This window comes from Brachyhypopomus gauderio, unplaced genomic scaffold, assembly GCF_052324685.1.
Source record: "Brachyhypopomus gauderio isolate BG-103 unplaced genomic scaffold, BGAUD_0.2 sc182, whole genome shotgun sequence".
Taxonomy (NCBI): Eukaryota; Metazoa; Chordata; class Actinopteri; order Gymnotiformes; family Hypopomidae; genus Brachyhypopomus; species Brachyhypopomus gauderio.
Genome location: NW_027507003.1, coordinates 180499 through 198887, shown reverse-complemented (window position 1 = coordinate 198887; position 18389 = coordinate 180499). Strand labels below are relative to the sequence as shown.

At 41.7% G+C, this 18389-nt stretch overlaps 3 protein-coding genes across 3 annotated transcripts; 2 read left to right on the top strand and 1 right to left on the bottom strand.

Moving 5' to 3' along the window:
- Positions 1-54: 54 nt before the first annotated feature.
- On the bottom strand, positions 55-5627 carry srpx2 (sushi-repeat containing protein X-linked 2). The gene is made up of 10 exons (XM_076995131.1): positions 5389-5627; positions 2880-2960; positions 2498-2689; positions 2107-2283; positions 1682-1805; positions 1466-1587; positions 1153-1332; positions 799-932; positions 582-703; positions 55-423 (listed from the first exon to the last, which is right to left on the bottom strand). Exons 1-10 carry the CDS (start codon positions 5453-5455, stop codon positions 243-245), a joined length of 1380 nt encoding a protein of 459 aa, XP_076851246.1. The 5' UTR covers positions 5456-5627; the 3' UTR covers positions 55-242.
- Positions 5628-6118: 491 nt separating this feature from the next.
- tspan6 (tetraspanin 6) lies at positions 6119-10514 on the top strand. The gene is made up of 8 exons (XM_076995111.1): positions 6119-6373; positions 7460-7648; positions 7843-7917; positions 8003-8098; positions 8396-8551; positions 8719-8802; positions 9183-9260; positions 9494-10514. The coding sequence occupies exons 1-7, from the start codon at positions 6287-6289 to the stop codon at positions 9249-9251; spliced, it is 756 nt and encodes a 251-aa protein (XP_076851226.1). The 5' UTR covers positions 6119-6286; the 3' UTR covers positions 9252-9260; positions 9494-10514.
- Positions 10515-10848: 334 nt separating this feature from the next.
- Positions 10849-12336, top strand: mid1ip1l (MID1 interacting protein 1, like). Its single transcript, XM_076995112.1, has 2 exons — positions 10849-10982; positions 11117-12336. The coding sequence occupies exon 2, from the start codon at positions 11174-11176 to the stop codon at positions 11660-11662; it is 489 nt and encodes a 162-aa protein (XP_076851227.1). The 5' UTR covers positions 10849-10982; positions 11117-11173; the 3' UTR covers positions 11663-12336.
- The last annotated feature ends 6053 nt before the right edge of the window (positions 12337-18389 follow it).

Below are 18389 nucleotides of genomic sequence, written 5' to 3'. Positions count from 1 at the left end.
CTATTTTGTTTACTGTGAATTACAAAATACCTTTTTTGGCATCTAAAGTTTAATAAACATGACCCATTATAAATCACTTACTAAAAGAATACACATGTACTGACATTGCCAACACTGAGATTTATTGCCTATGGAAACAACAGTAGCTAATCACTTAGTGTGGTATTTCTACAAAGCACTGCTTTGCTATGCGTGTGTCCTCTACTGGTCTGGGTGCCTATGTAGACTGGACCATTCTGGACTCAGTCGCACAAGTCTTTGTTTAGCTCCAGTCTCTCTCTCTCCTCCTCTGTGAGAAGGTACTCCTCGACGTATGAGTACAGCTCCTCCGACGTAGTGGGGTTAATGAAACGCTCCCGATCTGACCCCATCTCATCCACCAGCACCATAGTGAAGTAGGAGCGGGTGATCTGCAGGGCCTGCCTGTTTTTATCAACCAAGCACACATGCACACACTTCGTTACGGCTTCGTCTGCGGGTCTGGAGAAGGCCACCAAGAAAATGGGGAACTGGGATATTTCGAGGAAGCATCGTGAGCCGAAGAACCTGGCAAGGGTACCGAGCAATGTTGGCAGGCTCACCTGAGACCCTCTATGACCTCGGCCTCCAGGTTCTGCTGTTTAATCCGGCCCACCTCTCGCGGTGGAGTGCCTAACAGCTCGATCACCGTCACGTGGCGAAGGTCCAGACCACACGAGGCTTTCTATAGGATTGGATGGTGGAACTGTTTGCAATACGAGTAACCAAAATGGTATTTTTGTTTCATAAGGTGACTGGAACCATACTGTGGTGGCACACCTGAAGCATGATGTTCTGAAGCTTGTAATACGGGTCAGTCACACTTGGGGTGGACACAATAAGAAGTCTCCTCTTCTCATAGAACTGATCAAGCAGCGCCCCAGCTGACCTGACATCAGTTTTTATCTCCATCACTAGAAAAAGCCACAATTTACAAACATTTACATGCATTTCTAATTTCCATTCATTTCTACATGTATGAACTATGAATGACTGTACAAAACTGTTAACAATGAAATGGTAATGACTATCAAATGATTCTCCTATATTAAAAGGTATTTATCGGCTCAGGCGATCGTTAGGTCAGGTACGTTTCTCAGGCAGACTTTGTCCCTGCCTGTAGCGGGTACTCACAGACGCAGTCGGGCGCTTGTTCGGACCAGTTGCGGTTTAACATGCACACACGGGTGGCAACGCCGGTCCGTTCATAACCAGCATCACAGTGGTACTCGCACACGGCTCCGTAGTTGTTCCCATCTGAAGAGCAGGTCAGGTATCCATGCAGAGGTGCTTTTAGCGCTGGACATCTCTTCACTGGAGGAGACCAGACATGTAATCTGTAACACTGCGTTTAAGAGCTTAAGTTTCACACTGAGAGCGTGTCTGGTTAGTGGTGCGTTTCATCAGAGGGTAGAATGAAGCCTCAACCCTGTTCTGGCCGACTTACCTTCAACACGCACTGTAAACTTGCAGGAAGCCATGTTCCGGGCCTGGTCATAGACCTTGTAGCGAATGACATGCTCCCCTTCACTAAAATCTGAATCGGATTCTTGTCCGTTTCGCAAGACCCTATAGGCAGGAATGAAAAGGTCTCAGTTTATGGGTTCCCCAGTCTGCAAATGAGAACCAGGATGGCTTTGCACAACTGATGTGAAAAACATACTGCAGTGATCTGTCAGCAGTGTCTGAGGCAACAGGACGCTCCCAGGACACTCTGGCTGTGAGCTGTTCTGGTTCTGCTACCTTCACTCTGGACAAAGGACATTTCAGTTTGGGAGGGTCATGATCTGAAACAATTGGAAGTTTGATGGATCATTAAAAACTGTTTTCCCCCTTATTAACCCATTAGAACACGGTCAGCCGTGCAAAATGCCTCCATAAAACTATTGTACAGCTTGTTAAATGTGTTTTGAGTTACATTACCTTGGACAGATTAAAAAGATCAGGAAAGTAAGTCTCAAGATCAATATACACCAGCAACTAACCATGCACAATTCTGCTACATTAAGCTATACATCCTCTATAGTAGGTCTCATTATCACTGGATTGATCATCAGATCTAAACTACCCATGTAGCACAACCTCTACCTGCACAGGTCGGCTCTGCCCCACTCCAGACGCCTCCCTCCTGGCAGACACGGTAGCGGTCCCCTTCAATCTGGTATCCCTGAAAGCATGTGTAGTCACACCTGGAGTCGACCACAAAGCCCCTGTTGCAGGTGTATGTACCATGCTGGACAAGAGGCAGCACACGGCAGCGCACCTCTGAAGGAACAAGACCAAACACAAACACCGAGATCGTCTCTGAGGACCCGTCCTGACTGAAGCACTTTACTCAAGCCGTCATTAGTCCGCGAGTAAGCCTCGGACGCTCAGATGTTTTAAACAGTTTATGTCTGGTTGCAAAGTGACATTTTCGTGATGCAGACGATGGACGGAAAGATGTCTCTTTGTGAATTTCGGCTTGTGGTCCGCTTACTTCGGCAGTGAGCCGTTCCTGACCAGCGCCGGTTGGTCATGCACTGCACTGATGATCGACCCAGCAGTTTATATCCCCGGTTGCAAGACAGCAGACATCGTGTGCCCAGTGAACTCCTACTGTTCCCACCACGTGGTGAGGAGCATGTCAGCTCCCCGTTGGATAGTTTAAGTGAATGGCACCACAGAGGATCTGCAGGAAAAATTACCTTGAAAATAGAGTCTAACATACAAAATAAAATACATGCAGTTGTGTGAGTCTTATTAAAAAGAGCTAGTGTGACCTTACAATAAAATCAGCCAGGGGTGTTTGACAAATAACAGATAAATCATTGTAGACAGCAACATTTAAAAAGTATTTTCACTGTCTCCTTTTTCCTTACGCTTATAGTCCAGCTCTGGGGTGTAATAGGTCTCCTCCAAGTGCTCAGTCTCATAGCCGTTATGATATGTGGCCCCTGAGCCTGTGAGTAAACAATCTTTTGTCAGATTTCTGTAAATAAATATCAAACAGGTTTTTTTTATAACTTAGGTTGATTTTTTTCTTTTTTTTTTTTTAAACACAGTGTTTCCTATGCAGGAGTAAAAGTGTGTAAATTGATTAGAGGTGAAAGAATGCCCTAGACTCCTACAGGCTGGCTACATTCCCTGCATACGGAGCCACAAACAGCACATAGTGTCAGACTGAAGAAACTGACTATATACAATAAACGCCCATTTTCCATTCAGAGCTTCTGGGCATTGAGTATTGGCCAGAAAGCCTTGGGTTCTGCTACATCATCAGTATCCTGTGGACTGAACAGTGGAAAGGAAAAAACAATATTTAGTAGGTCACATTCACCACCATCAGATTTTTCCTCAAATAGGCTTGATATTGTTTCGTGTACAATATGACATCCCAAAGCTCTTGGAGGACTTTTTGTCTCTTGATGTTTTTTTGGTGAAAATACAGTAGGCACATTATTAAGGAGAATCCCAGAATGATATAATAATGTCAATTTGTATTGGAGTCAAGATGAAATTTGGAAGGCTTCTAAAAACCTAAAAATAAAAATACTTTCTCTGAAATTATCTAGTGTACTGTAAAAAAAAAGCCTTATCAAGTGAACAAACAATTTCCTGTGTAACTTTGGCAATATTACTGACAACATTCGCGCACACTGTCATTTCCTTCTACACACGTTCAGTTTTAGCTTCCAACAGTGTCATTTTTCTGGGCAAAGATCCTGGAAAACTTTGTTATGGTTTCAAACAGGGTCTCTCTTTGTCCATTAATTCACCAGAAAAATTATATAAGACAATTGTGATCTCAATCAATTAATCTGTGGGCTAATCTAACTCAAGGTCATTTAGCCATTAGTTTAGAAGATGGAAAACCCAAATCACAGCCACATAACTATTAAGCTAAGGAGGAACAGTAAAATCATATGTGACTAATGTAACATTAGTGTAAATGTCTAATATTACTTTCTGCTCCATTGCATCATACCCTAAATATTCAACCAACTTCAACTCCCACATGCACACTCTGCAACATTAATCTTAAGATCAAGTTAAGGGAGAATCTGCCAACTCTTTCACAATTTCTAAAAGGAATAAATCCAGCCCTAATGTATTCATATGCCTTTTCACACATGAAAGACTGAGAACATGTGCTGCAGGCAAACTTGGAGTTAAATGAATCTTTACTGGAACTGTGACAGATTAAACTTGCCTGAACAAAGATCAAGAAAATTTTCAATACCAAAAGACAGAATAAGTCTGCTCCATCGTTCCAACCAAAGCTGTGTACAGATGGAGATGGAGTCAGATGGAGTAACAAAAAATATAGAAAGGCACAGACTTCAGGTCAGCACAGACACCCCATGCCAGTTTTCCATGTTCTCAAAATGACTGGAAACATACAGTTGTCTGATGACTGTGAGGTTGTAAAATACCAAGACTCTGACACAGTCTGGATCAGTAATGCAACTCACTCATCTACCTTTCCTGGAAAACTTTGTGTGGCTGCATTTTAAAGGCACACGTTTTTTTTCACTACAATATACCGATCGATATTTGCTTGTTTATTCTTCTGTCTATGGTCTTTAATGTGACATTATTAATTGGCCATCTTCAAAAGGCCAGTTTAGGCTCTGCCACAGTTGACAGTTGACACTCTAATTCAGCCAGACAGGATTTTAATTACCAAAGACAAGCTTTGAATAATGTGGTGTACGTTTATTTTAAAAAAAAAACTTTAAAAACTCACCATACAGGAGATCCTGTGCATTAGTGGAATTCATAAGAAGAAATTCTGCTTGTGGTTGAGGGATTAACCGAGTTATGCTAAAACTGCATCCTAATGTAGGCTAACTAAAAGCCATAGCTACTTTTTCAAATAAAATAAGTTCAAGCCGTATGTATTTACTATTTACTTGACATTTGAAGCAGTTAAATTCTCACTTTACATTATGCTTCTTTTAAGGGCAGAATCATTTGCTGAATCTGAAAATAATTCAACTGTATAGCGTTCAAACCATCAAACTTAGCAAACGATCAGACACTGTCCAATTCCAAGTATTCCTTTCAGCTAGACGCGAAAAAGTTTAGATCGCATTTTAAATGACTGACGTCTCATGCATTCTGTCAAAATGGACAGATAAACCACGGCAGTTTATTTGAGTGTATTTCCCAATTCCTGAAATGTCATATTCAGCAGAGCACGAATACGCTTCACAGAAGCCCACGGGCACTACGCCCGCCGCTCCCCGGTTCTCCGCGCGAGACCGTTTTGGCTACCCACTTTCAGTCGTGTTTTAAATATTTGATGGATGAGAATTTCGCAGTGGTTTCTTTCAATAGGCCTAGTTCACCACGAATGCACAATAACATCACTGAAACGTAACTTACCTTCATTGTTTAGTCCCAGAACTCGATATAACAATTCAAATAGAAGAAGGACATGAAATTTTGTCATAGTCTCTTTTTGGTGGTCTCGGCGTAAACAACAACAACACTGTGCAACACTGATTAGATCTGCAAGAAGACAGGAATGAGACTGCTGGAGGCGAGTAGGAGACTACACGCACGATGATGCACGCGCGACGCGTCTCGAGCTCCGCCGCAGAGACTCCTTATGTTGCATTCCGTCTAAATCCGATAGGGCGCGTTTTGGCGTCTGGTGTTAATGCTGCTGATTTATTGGCGAATAAAAGAAAGTCATGACTAGACTTGTAGGTTTCCCCCTTCATTACAGTTTATAGCCCAATTACACTAAGAACACGGATATATTAAATCGTGAAATGACAAGTAGCTTAAAGTCTATGAAAACCCACAGTTCCAAAGTGCTTATGAACTGACAAACTTATTTTCCTTTGTAGCTACAAATTGTAGAAGTAAAACTCCAATGGATAATATTTTAATAATGTGGCAAAAGCATACATTTGATGATTCCTTTATTATCCGTTTCTGTGATTACACTGAGGCACTAAATTAATATGACACATTGTTTTAAGGGACGCGGAAGACAATTGCTACTGTGTTTCACTGGGTTTGATTTCACTTTTAAATAAGCTACTACACTCAGTAACTTGATGCGCCCTTTATTCCCATCAAGTCTTCACGAAGTGATGGTTTTCTTCACGCCGGAAGTAGCTCCTTGACTACGTTCGCCATTTCCACTCGCGTCGACAAAAAAAGTTTTCCAGCACGGAAAAGCCTCCTGAAGTTTTCCTCCCCCCCTTCGAATACCGAAACAAATCTATCTCTAGTCGCCTGCACAGCCAGGTTTTGTTTTTTAAATAACGAAATGTCTCCTCCATCAAGAAGGCTGCAGACCAAACCCGTGATAACGTGTCTGAAGACGTTTCTGATCTCGTACAGTCTCATATTCTGGGTGAGTTGCGCGTGTCTCGAACGCGCCCGTGAGCGTAAGATGTTTCCAAATGAACGGTTAGCCAGTTAGCCACCCTGGCTAGTTAGCTTAGCACAAATGTCCTGCGCTGCGGTGTGTAGAAAACAATGAGCGAAGCTGCGTTAGCTGGGCTAGCCTGCAGCTATGGATATACGTGGACCATTTGCTGTCTGTACAATTGTGTTTAACCACCCCCTCCCCAGATATCTGAATAAAATAGACAAAATGTACAGTTTATCTTGATGTTTTTTATCTCTAATTGGACGAGGAGCACATATAATGGAAAGATTTGCCTGTTGGGACTTAAAGTTTTCCTTTTGTGACTTTGTTTTCCCCCTTATCTTTTGTTCTGCAAGCCCAAAGTAGTAAGTCAACAGGTGGTAATCTGTTGGGTTTGTTAAAACCCATATGGTGTGGAAAATATGTGTAGCTACCTAATGTTCTGCTGTACAGTACAGTCAAGAGAGTTATGAAGGTTCGGAAAACTAACGGACGGGGTATTTAATTTTTTAACTCGTTCCCTCCTGGTAGCGGTGTGCTCCAGACTTGTTTGAACAATATGACGAAACGCATATTGACAAATGGCAAATCTCATTATACAGCTGAAAGGCAGTTTTTCACAAAAGTTATTAGATGGTATAGCTGACGTGGCCTTAATGAGTTCAAAGTCCAGTAGCGCAGTTTTATCTTTTGTATTTATTGCTCTTTGCAGTAGCTCGCACCATGCCAGATGGTCTACCGAAGGTTTCATCCCGGCGCAGTGCAGTCACATAAAAATAGTGTAAATTAAAGCGGGCTCTTGGATTTATTTTCGACAGCAAAAGATTAATGTGGGACATTAATCAAGAACAATCTTGGCAGTACCTCAATTACACCCCCCCCCCCCCCCCCCCCCACACACACACACACACACACACACACACACAAAACCCAAAGTGCCTAGCTGCAGTTGTATAATTACAATGCAGGCAAGAGCATCAGTAAAGGACACAGGACCTAAATCACATCACCAAGCGCAGACAAAAATTGAGGATCGTTTCAAATTGTTTCTGCTTTTCCCACCCTTAGGTCACAGGGGTGATCCTGCTTGCAGTGGGCATATGGGGAAAAGTCAGTTTGGAATCCTATCTCTCCCTGGCCTCAGACAAGAGCACCAATGCTCCATATGTTCTCATTGGCACAGGGGCTACCATCGTCATCTTTGGCCTGTTTGGTTGCTTTGCTACCTGCCGTGGCAGTCCATGGATGCTGAAACTGGTCAGTCATAAAATAACAGCAACAAATGCCACGAATTTCATGGATTGGAAGGACAACATTATAAATAAATAAATAAATACTGTTAATACTGTAGATTTGTTTTATTTACTAGTTAAAGTTGGAGTGGTTTAGTTTCCAAAAGATCACCTTTCTCCTTCCCTGTGATATCACTTTTGTCTTCCTCTGTTTTGCAGTATGCCATGTTCTTGACACTGGTGTTCCTAGCTGAACTCGTGTCCGGCATTTCCGGCTTTGTGTTCAGACATGAGGTGATGTATTAGTGTATGAATATCTGCAGGTATGACTTGAAAGGCTTCTGCACCTTATGTGGCTTATGCATATTTTCTCCCTTAGATCAAAGCAGTACTTAACGATGCCTATTTGAATGCTGAGAAAAACTACAATCGTACTGACAGTAGAAGCAAAGCAGTGGATTTCATCCAGAAAACTGTAAGCATGATTGTGTGCCTGTGTCTGTTGGTGTGTGTCTCTGTCGGCGTGTCTGTATGTCTGTTGGTGGATCTGCCTTTGTGTGTTTCACAACAATTGTTTGCTTTGAACTGTCAGATGTCCTTGTTGTTGAAGTGTAAATGCTTTTTAACTTTCATAAAGGGGAGCCCTGCTGGAATGGCTGCTCTGCTGTCGATGCCTGATGTGATGTGCAGGGACAGCTTTACAGTAGCTGTCCTTTGTCTATTGAAGCCTGTGATCCTGTGACCAGTAATGGCACTTTTCTGATCTATGTAGTTGAAATGCTGTGGGGTGCATGACTACACCAGCTGGAACAATACAAACTACTTTAATCTGTATGGCATTCCCGAAAGCTGCTGTGTGACTGAGGTTAATTGCACCAGTGAAAACCTCAAAAATCTCACGTTGGCCGTGAAGGTGGTCTACAAGCAGGTGAGTTAAGAGCCTCCAGGGTCACCGGGACCTAACGAATACAGTCACTAATCAGAAGATAGTCATTTCATTCATCGTTTGTTTTTATTTACAGTTGCATTCGTAAATAAAATAAAACCAAGTGAAACCAATAAAACCTTTAATATTGCCTTTCATTTTTACACTAGGGCTGCTTCTCTTCTGTGACGACTATGTTGGAGGGTAATTTGGGAATCATTGCTGGGATATCTTTTGGAATAGCATTTTTCCAGGTAAAAAAAAGCAAGTCTTAATAAACAATGACCTACATTATTATTTTGACCAGGAGACTTTTAGAATCATTTGTAGCCATAGGTACCCTGACACTATCTGTCATCTGTCACAAGGTGTGTGGATAGGTCTCGGGTGCTCTGTATTCCCTTCTAAGTGCTAGAATGCTGTGCGCTGGGTCTGTGAGGACACTAATCTTGGAAGGGTGTGTGCTAGTCACCACCCTTTCAGATGATGCTAGACGTGGCTGGCATTTTTATATGCTGTGGAGATATTTGCATTCTGGTGCAGAGTTTGAAGTAAAATAAAGTCGCAGCTGTTTAAAAGTACAGTTTTCCTTGACTGTGAACATTTGTGCATATCTGTTTGATTTCCTTCGCAGCTTATCGGTGTGTTCTTGGCATGCTGCCTGTCTCGCTACATTACCAACAACCAGTATGAAATGGTTTAAGAGTCTCAGGTTTGTGTATATTTGTATAATCCTAATCCCAAAACTTGATTACATGCTTCTGTTATAATACTAAATAACATTGTTATTATTTACCCATTCACATTTTTGTGCTGCTGTAGGTTATATCGACTGTGGTAAATTGTTATAATTATCCTGAAGATACCCCCTGTAACTGTAAATGTTTGTTTTAATGTCATTAAGATAAGGTGTTCTGAATTTCTGATATTTCTGTCTGTGTTTAGGGTGCAGAGATGAGGTCAATGCCCAAGATGGTGTATGACACAAAGGGAGACCATATAGTTTTAGTACTGTGTTCTTGTGCCTTGTCAAATTCACTTTGTTTTAGAAAATCTTCCAGCTGCTTTTTTAAAAAGAAAATGTTTGTTGTTAGCAATTAGATGGAAGGGAAGACATTACTGTGTTAAATAAGGGATTGTATGTCTTCAGTCGTGATGCCATTATGTGTATTTTGTAGAGTGTAAATGTAAATTACATGTAGTATTTACAGAATTATGTAGGACGTGCAAGTTTGAGCCATTTCAAAGCCATCTGTGACCATTGATTGATGCAACAAAAGGTGAATGCATTGACAGTTATCTGATTTAGTGTGGTGTTAACCTATGCTGAAATATGATGTGTAAATTAGTTTTCACAATTTCAAAAACTGAAAATTGTGCTTAATATTAGTAATTTTAACAAAAGTTGACAGACTAATTTAGATTATGTAAATTTGTGGAGATATACATTTGTACCTTGAAAATTATAGCAGAGCATTGCAAATGTTGTTTGACAAAATCTTTGACAAAAATGCTGCAGTGATTGACTTGGTGTATCAGAATGAGAATCACAGAATAAGATATATAATTTGGTTTTGTGAATTAACAGATTATTTACTCTGGATAATCTGAAACTGCACACTCCCTGCACACAACCAACATGAACACACCTGCATTCAGAGTGCTGAAAAGTTCTCCTTCCATATGTACTCCTGTAATGTTAGATTTCTGTTTAAAATGTAGTCCCTCCTTTTTCCCCATTTGAAATGCTGGTATTTCTCCCCAGCACTCCAATGTACTCCGTAACTGGACACTTTTCTATTCTGGTCACTACCTTTTATTATTATATATTGTGTTTGAGTTAACCTTTAAAGCATGTATACATTTGTAGCCAGCAAATATTTTTGTGAAAGTTCAGTGTTAATTAAGTTTGTTCAAATGTGCAAACAATTTGTCAAATACTTAAAAAATAAAGATACCTAACTTATTTTACTGGACTGAAATAAACTGGCTGAAATAAGATAAAGTAAGTTAACTAAGGGAAGAGGTGACTTTTTATAACATATAGGTGGCGGTATTGTACTATGTGAAACGAGAAGATGTCGACGTTCATGCAAAGACCTGGGAGCACGTCTCGGTTCTTACTAAATGCGTTTAGCCTACTAAAATCGTCTGGCACAGATTACACAGTTGACTGAATTTGTTGGTAGGATTTCCGTGGGGGGTGTTGAATTATTAGAATACCAATTAAAAAAGGCGTTTCCTTAAATAAAACGGAGACATGCGATTGGCTTTCACCGACGTCGCTTACGCGTTTAAACTCCTCTTATTGGTCGAGTGGCCCCACCCGGCAGGTCTCCACTATAAAAGCTTGAGTAGGCACCACGGAAGGTAGAGCGTGAAAGTGTGATACCGGTAGAAGATCCAAATCGGCTATGTTCGGGCTTTAATTCAGGTTAGTCCTGGTCCTCCACAATCTCTATTCCTAACCTCGTTTAGTTTGCGTTGTTCAGCGCGCTGCTGTGTGCATCTTTTGTGCATGTTAAGTATCGGCCTGCAGTTTTGACGCGCTGTTTCTCCTCCTCGCAGGATCCGTCAACATCTACCGCAGGTTCCTCACGGTTTGTTCTAAACCCCAAGCGTACCATGATGATGCAGCTCGGCCACGACGCCTACTGCACCAACAAGCATTCGCTGCTCAACGTGATGAACCGGTTCATCGCGGCGGCCAACAACATGGACGAGACCATCATGGTTCCGAGCCTGTTGCGGGACCTGCCCTTAGAAGAACAAGCCGGCGGAGCAGCCGTCGGTCGCAACGAGCCCGCCTTGCCCAGTAAACAGAGGGACATGTACGAGCACTACCTCTTGCTCAAGTCCATTAAGAATGACATGGAGTGGGGCTTGTTGAAACGGGAGCTGAGCGGCGGTACCAGCTTCCTGGAGATGGCCGTCAAGCAGGAGCAGCAGAACCACGGGACCGCATCGCCAGCCGAAGACTCCTCGGACCTGGAGGGCCAGTTCCACTTTCACCTTCGTGGACTATTTGGGGTTTTGTCCAAACTCACGGTTCAAGCAGATCACCTCACAAATCGTTACAAGAGGGAAATTGGTGGTGGCAGCCTACTGAGATAGACTTGATGGCATCGTAGGCTTAATACGGACTTCTGAAACTCTTCTCACTGGAGCTAATGGGCAAGCACTAAAATGGATCAAGGCCTGAGGTTAACTCTGGTCATCACTATGGGCTATTGCTTAAAATTAACCTATGACTTCTAAGCAGGGATACACCTAACCCCACTACCCCCACTCATGTCACTTTCTATCATTACTAGTAATAAGTAGAGCTAAAACAAGATCTGTTGAAATGGGCTAATGAATCATATGAGATGTTCCCATCCCTTCAGGATGAGTACTAAAGGGAAATCTTGTATGGTTCCACTGTGTGTGTATATATAAAGAAATGCTGTTGAATGGTTGGAAAGCCCTTTTGTGGTCCGTTGGGGAAACTTGAATGCTGGCAGTTCTTGGTCACATTAACCTGAATTCCTTTAGCATTTCGTTTTGGGTTTGTTTTAACAATAGACTTGGGTTTTAGCTCCCTGCTCTCAAACTGAAATGGTGTGCCTTGTTTTGGGGAGTCCTGCTCTTTGTGGAGAGGAGGCATGTCTTATGTTCGTTGTATCAGTTTCACAATTTGACATACCTTTTTGTTACAGCTCATTTTAAGGATTTTTATGTCTGGCCCTAAAATATTTAATTTTATTAAATGTAATGAAGTAAAATTTAAATAAAGAATACTTTTTGTACACTTGCATCCTGGTCTTTTTAAAATCCTGTGTCTTTGGAGTTCCTGCAGTTCCTTTGTGTTTACTTGAAGCCTGGGGGTTATTTATAATCTTGATGGAGGTCTAGATCTGGTTTTGTAAGCACACTTGGCCCATGTAGAATGTGAAGCCCAACATGTTGGGACTCGTGTGTGTGTGTGTGTGTGTGTTGTCTTTGCAGTGACTGTATACCTGCACCCACCTTGCGTCATTGAGTGCTTACGATTGTACCTTTTTGTGTGCGTGCTCAGTGTTGGCGCTGTAGGTTATAACCAGTGTTAAGACATGGTGGCTTCCTGACGTCTGAGCAGTTCTGTTTAATGAAACATGGGGTGATGAGACATTGAAAGTGATTGTGGGGTTTTTTTTTTTCCACATCTTGATTGGGTAAAACAGGAAGTGAGTGACAGGAAAATTAGGTGGCTGGGATTGGTCATGTATGACCAGAAACCGGTTTTCTTAACCCTGAAGTAATCAGCCATATGCTCATTCTGCATCCTAATATGAATGTCTTTCTGCTTATCTTGGAAGCATGGCCTGCAGATAGGGATTTGATCTTTCATGAGTAGAGACTGGCCCATTTTTCTGCACCACACCTGAATCCTTCTCCTGGTAGTTCCCCATAGCAACAGTTCTTTCAACTGTGGCCAATCACACGTCCCTTTTTTCCCTTCTAGAAGACAATGGTGATTAAACAGTAGCAAGAATATTAAAGGTCAAGATAACGCAGGCCTTTTTCATCATGGCCATCAAGACTGAAGCTAATGTTGACCTTGATTCTAGCATGCCATCATGAAAACTAATATGAAGTTAAAAGAGCAGATCTCTTAAATGTGAACTTAAATTGGTGAAACATTAATAAATATTAAGATTGACCTGACAGGCTAGTTCAATTGTGATACACTACTGATACACGGCTCTCGTCATGCTAACTTTTTTTTTATCAGTTTTTTTAGTATTAACTAATGCTAATTCCCTAACAGAAAAATTGCATCCCATAACACATCTAGACTACAATAAACAATCTTAGTTACCTACAAGGAAGCCCATGTTCATTAAACCTTAGCATAACTCCCTTTGACCCCCACCCACACACACACACACACACATACACTGTCATCCAGTATGTTTGAAGTGGTCCAAGTCTTTTTTTTCTCTCTCTTGGCCTGGTTATGCCTTTATGAAACACTGTCTGTAGTGCCTGCTGCAATCACAACCATTGGATTTCACTGCATATGACAATGTTGCGCACAGGTCTCTGAGTGTCCCTCGGAGAGAATGTAACGCTAGACCAAGTGACCATAGCAGCCTAAGGGACAGGGTAACACAAGAATACACATGACAACCACGGTGGTGTTTGAGTGGCCTGTCCAAGCCCCAAGCAGCAGAGCATGCTGGGACTGCATGATCGAGCAGACGAGACTTGGCAAGGTTTTCGCAGCCGGCCGGCCCAAACTCAGACAGCTGCCCGGGCCGTATCCATTTATGCCCTCTGGCAAGCACCAGGGACACTTTCTCAACAGCTGTAAAATAAATGACTGGCATAGATATGTCGTGTCAGTGTCTGCACTAACTACCTGGGTATATCTGAGGTCAGGTCTAGGTGATACTGGGAACTGTGGTATTCCGAGCATGGCAGTTGCAGACAGCCTTAAAATCTAAGATGTCACTTGAGTCTTGTGGTTTTAAGAAAATACAAATACATTATTTGTGGAACATTTCCAAAACAAAAACACTGATGGATTAGCTGATCAATTCACAGATATCTGTAACAGATTAATCTATTTCATGTACTAGACAAACACTAGAAGTAATACAATTTTAAAAAGATATTCGTCAGTCAAAAATGTGGTTATATAAATACACACTATTCAGATCAGAGATTCTCACATCAGAAGGTAGCTGTCCCTGACTTCTCATTGTATTTTTGCTTTTCTGAAAAGTGTTAGCTTGAAGGATCAGATGGGAAGGGCAAGGCGATGCTCACCCCACTCAGCTCCACCACAATACTCAGCCTTGTGCCGGATAATGACGGCCTGTATGCTCAGTTACAACACTGCCTCTCTCCCTGGGCATAGGACCTCACAATACTGAAAGAGAAGCGACCCTTTCACATCCCGAGAAGAGAGAAGAGACCCTTTCACATCCTGCTCATATAAGACCCTGGCGACGTGTGACATGCGGCCTGGACAGATCTGTTCGCCTTGATTGTGGTTGAGATCATTGCTGATCCTGGCTGCACCATGCAGACATAGCAGTCATAAAAGTAGTTTCTGTGTTTCACATACTGTTTTTATGATGGCGATCAATAAACATAGCAGTACCTGCTTGGCTGGGTTTGCAGAACTGTGAGTGAACCAAGTTCCATATTATTATTTTATCAGCATTTTATTGGCAAATGCATCACGTAGATTCAACCTTCAAATTGAAGTGTGAAAATACATTCTACAACATTGCATTTGGTCACAGTAAATCATTAGAGGAAGTATAATGATTACTGTAATAGTTCAATAACTGGACACCTACCACCTTTGCATCTTTAAGCTCGCACAGCACCTTGAAATTTCATTACACTGGAGAAATATTGATCTTACAGTGTAGTTAATTCTTTGATATTGAATGATGTTTGATAAAGCCAAGTATGATATTGCCAAGCGATGAACAGGGATGACACTATTTGAACCAGGTTCTAAATGACATTCAGCTGAATTCCAAATCCACACATAACCAACCTTCTACTTCATAAACATGTTGAACGTTCGTGGGTGTTTTAGTTCGTGTAAAAACTGCTCTGCTACTGTGAAGACATCTGCGCAGGGAGCGGGAACAATGTGTTCTCCTTTTAACAGATGTCCCTCCCTCTGAGCTCTTACAGCAGGCTTTAATCCCACAGACGTGCCCCCTTCCATAACCTGTAACAAGAAACTCTGGCCGTACTGTATAGACTAGTGGGTCAATCCAACCGAGCTTCGGTGTGCAGAGAGTGTGTCGGGCTTAGCCTCTCCACTAAATCTCCATCTAAGTAAAACTTCCGCCCCCTTCGGTAACGGCACAAACAAAGGAGAGTGGAACCGAACCGAAACAAAGGACGGTAGCAAATCTGCTGCAGACAGATTTCAGAAAGGTGTTCACTTGCTTATTTTCAGTCTCTCTGATAAAGGTTTCCCAACTTCCCACACTTGACTAGATTGTCTAGGCTCCCTTGCAGTGGAGATACAGCCCATATCAAGTCCACGCTCTGCACGCGTGATCTTTGCGCGCGAGCCATATGGCGCACATGTAACCGCAGGAATGTGCGCAAGGGTTTCACAAGTGGGTATGTGGGTGGGTGTGGAACTCCCTGCTGTAGCTGTTTAGTGGCGACACACGCCATCGCCTGGGAAGCGGTGCTCCACAGTGTAGAATGGCAGGCCTCGCCCTCACTTCTTCAGTGCGTGACCGGCCTCATCTAAGGTTGTCTAGCTTTATCTCTACGTGATATGCGTTCCTTCTGACTCATACTTCACTTTTAATGACGTCTCAAGGTGTGTTTTCTTAAGTATTTCAAGTGTACTTTGAGAGGGCACATAGGGATGTCTCTGTACATCCAGAAACGTTAAATTGGTTTATATTGTTAATGTATGTGAGGTTTCCATTCTTAGGTTTGAGAAGGTAGACTTTGGTCAGAAACGTATCCTTCTTTCATTTAAAGTGAGAGCTATTGTTCAAAGTTGAAATTTGTGTACATGCTAATTACACTTTTCATACACTTTCAGCATGCTGTGTAAATTTGGTATTTCACATATAAATGCAGAGAGAACACATAAGCAAACATATGTGTGTACATTTAGTGCAGTTGACTTCAAAAAACACGGTTACTGCAAAAACAGAAAAATTATTTTAACCACTTTTCCCTCCTTTAAGATTTTTGATTTGCTTCATGTCTCGGGTCTCTAAAAGCTCTCTTTTGGATCGGCCAGTACTGAGTATCTGGGTTTACATTCCCAGTATGTCTACTGGTAATTAATTATATGTAAGTCACTCTGGATAAGAGTGTCAGCCAAATGCTGAAAAAGGAAATGCACATGAAAGGCAATATTGCATTGATGCTGAGTAGCATCAACAACACTGAAACAACCCTTCCTGCACATTTTGGATTCTTTAATATGTCACTCCAGGCACACTAATGCTGCATCGGTTCAGTGGAATGCTCTATGTACAGTGTGATCAAATGTGCTAGTGCTAGGAAATATATTGTTTTTGCAACAGGAACAGTTCCCTACAAGAACACGTGAAAGCACATGGCTGCAGAACCTCGTGTGATATATCAGAATATATCAGAGACCTTGTGCATGGAGAAGTGTTTGAATGTGGCTCAGTTCAGCAGGTACAACCACTTCCCCTTCATGTCATTTCAATCCGCCAGACAAGGGAAGGGATATCAAACGCATCCCACGCACTACCACATTAACAGCTCTCCAGCGATGCAACAGCAGAATGTAGAGGTGCCTTTACTACATTTAACTAGACCTTTAATGAAAGGTCTATTTAAGTGTACTAAAGCAAGTACACCCCTACATATGCGTATGGGATCGATTATATCTATAGAATAAAGTCTGAAATGTCATGAAACGAGCACCTTGTGACTTCACAGCAGCAGTGGCATAAGATTTGTGCAAAGGCAGTGAAGCATAAACTGAATTTCCTGGTTTCTTCTAGGATGAACAAATGCAGCATGACATATAGCACTGGCTACCTGACAGCCATTTTAATTCCACCAATGTATAGTGTCCAAGAATAGCTGCCCCTAACCGAACACTGTCATGAGAACAGCAAGAGATAATAGACTGTTACAAGCAGTTGGATAATTCATGTCAGGTTTAAATGAATACCATTAGCCAGAGTCCCCTGAGTTCTCCCAATACTAACTGTGACTAACTAAGCTAAGTTAATCCAGACAAGGATAAAAAGAATAAAATATTTTTTGTATTACTTGTATAGTTATAGCCATTCAAACCCTTACAGGTTTGATAATGTTCTAATAAAGAATAATAAATCAGTTTTGCTTTAATGGTTAAATTTCCCTCAAGTTCATTTAACACCAAACTAATTCAACTCTACTAGGAAATTTGGGGTAAGTAATTCCAGTAGCAAAATGGAATCTTAATTAAAATGTAAGTGGTGGCCTGTTCAAGCTGTGAGAAGCTGTTCCCTGCTTTAGAGGGGAGGTTTTTTATGGCAACAGGAAGAAGAGGAACTTGTAGCACCTCCCCTTTTGCAGACTTTGAAAGAAAGCTCTTACATAATCTTAGTTTTAACAAAGGACAAAAAAGGTTGAACTCCCTGAACTTTGCAACAGCAGACAGAGCTTGAAGAGCAAAGATGACTTAGTCTAGGGGCCATCCAGTTTCCAAGAACCAAGACCGGCTGACATTGTTTAGACCTTTTGATTTTCGGCCGTGAGAAGTGTCTGCAATGCTTCTGTGCAGTTACACCCAACCAGGAGTGTCAACAGAAGAACTCTCCATAGCCTATTATTCTAAACTTCAAAGGATCAAGATAGTGCTGTTGAAGCTTTTCTAAAAATAACCTTTAAAGCTATTCATCAGATTGATGTTATATAAACTGATTCATTATTTCATCAGACATGCTTTGCTGTGATAAATGTGAAAAATGCGTATTAATCTTATGCATGAATTATTTATCTCAGCATATCACTTTTCTGAATTTTTGGCACTTCTCTTTTATAGAATGGCAGAGGCTTTCTGCTTGCATCACGTTGGGACTCTCCCTGATTTTTAAGCCAATCAAAATGTAACAGTCATGGAAAGTTAACCAATGGCCAAAGGCAGGTCTCGGGGATTTGGTGAAGGGATGTCTCTGAAACCTGAAGCCATGCATGATGTCATAGGGTTTGACTCTCTGCAACAGCCATCAGCCCTCTGTTTGCATGGTCAGACTGAGATCCAAAATCCATTCTGCAGGCCATAAATGGCTCTATTTGATACCATGGTAGTAAACAGAGACTTTGCATGCTTACAGTACAGTACAGTACA

What these genes read in the sequence shown, in the direction of transcription:
- srpx2 (XM_076995131.1), bottom strand. Translation starts at nt 5,455, where the DNA reads ATGACAAAATTTCATGTCCTTCTTCTATTTGAATTGTTATATCGAGTT. An exon ending in CCCAGAGCTGGACTATAAGC is followed by an intron (nt 2,690 to 2,879) that starts GTAAGGAAAAAG and finishes TTTTTCCTGCAG; the next exon opens with ATCCTCTGTGGTGCCATTCA. An exon ending in GGCAGAGCCGACCTGTGCAG is followed by an intron (nt 1,806 to 2,106) that starts GTAGAGGTTGTG and finishes CAATTGTTTCAG; the next exon opens with ATCATGACCCTCCCAAACTG.
- tspan6 (XM_076995111.1), top strand. Translation starts at nt 6,287, where the DNA reads ATGTCTCCTCCATCAAGAAGGCTGCAGACCAAACCCGTGATAACGTGT. An exon ending in TGAAGGTGGTCTACAAGCAG is followed by an intron (nt 8,552 to 8,718) that starts GTGAGTTAAGAG and finishes TTTTTACACTAG; the next exon opens with GGCTGCTTCTCTTCTGTGAC. An exon ending in TTGGAATAGCATTTTTCCAG is followed by an intron (nt 8,803 to 9,182) that starts GTAAAAAAAAGC and finishes TTTCCTTCGCAG; the next exon opens with CTTATCGGTGTGTTCTTGGC.
- mid1ip1l (XM_076995112.1), top strand. Translation starts at nt 11,174, where the DNA reads ATGATGATGCAGCTCGGCCACGACGCCTACTGCACCAACAAGCATTCG.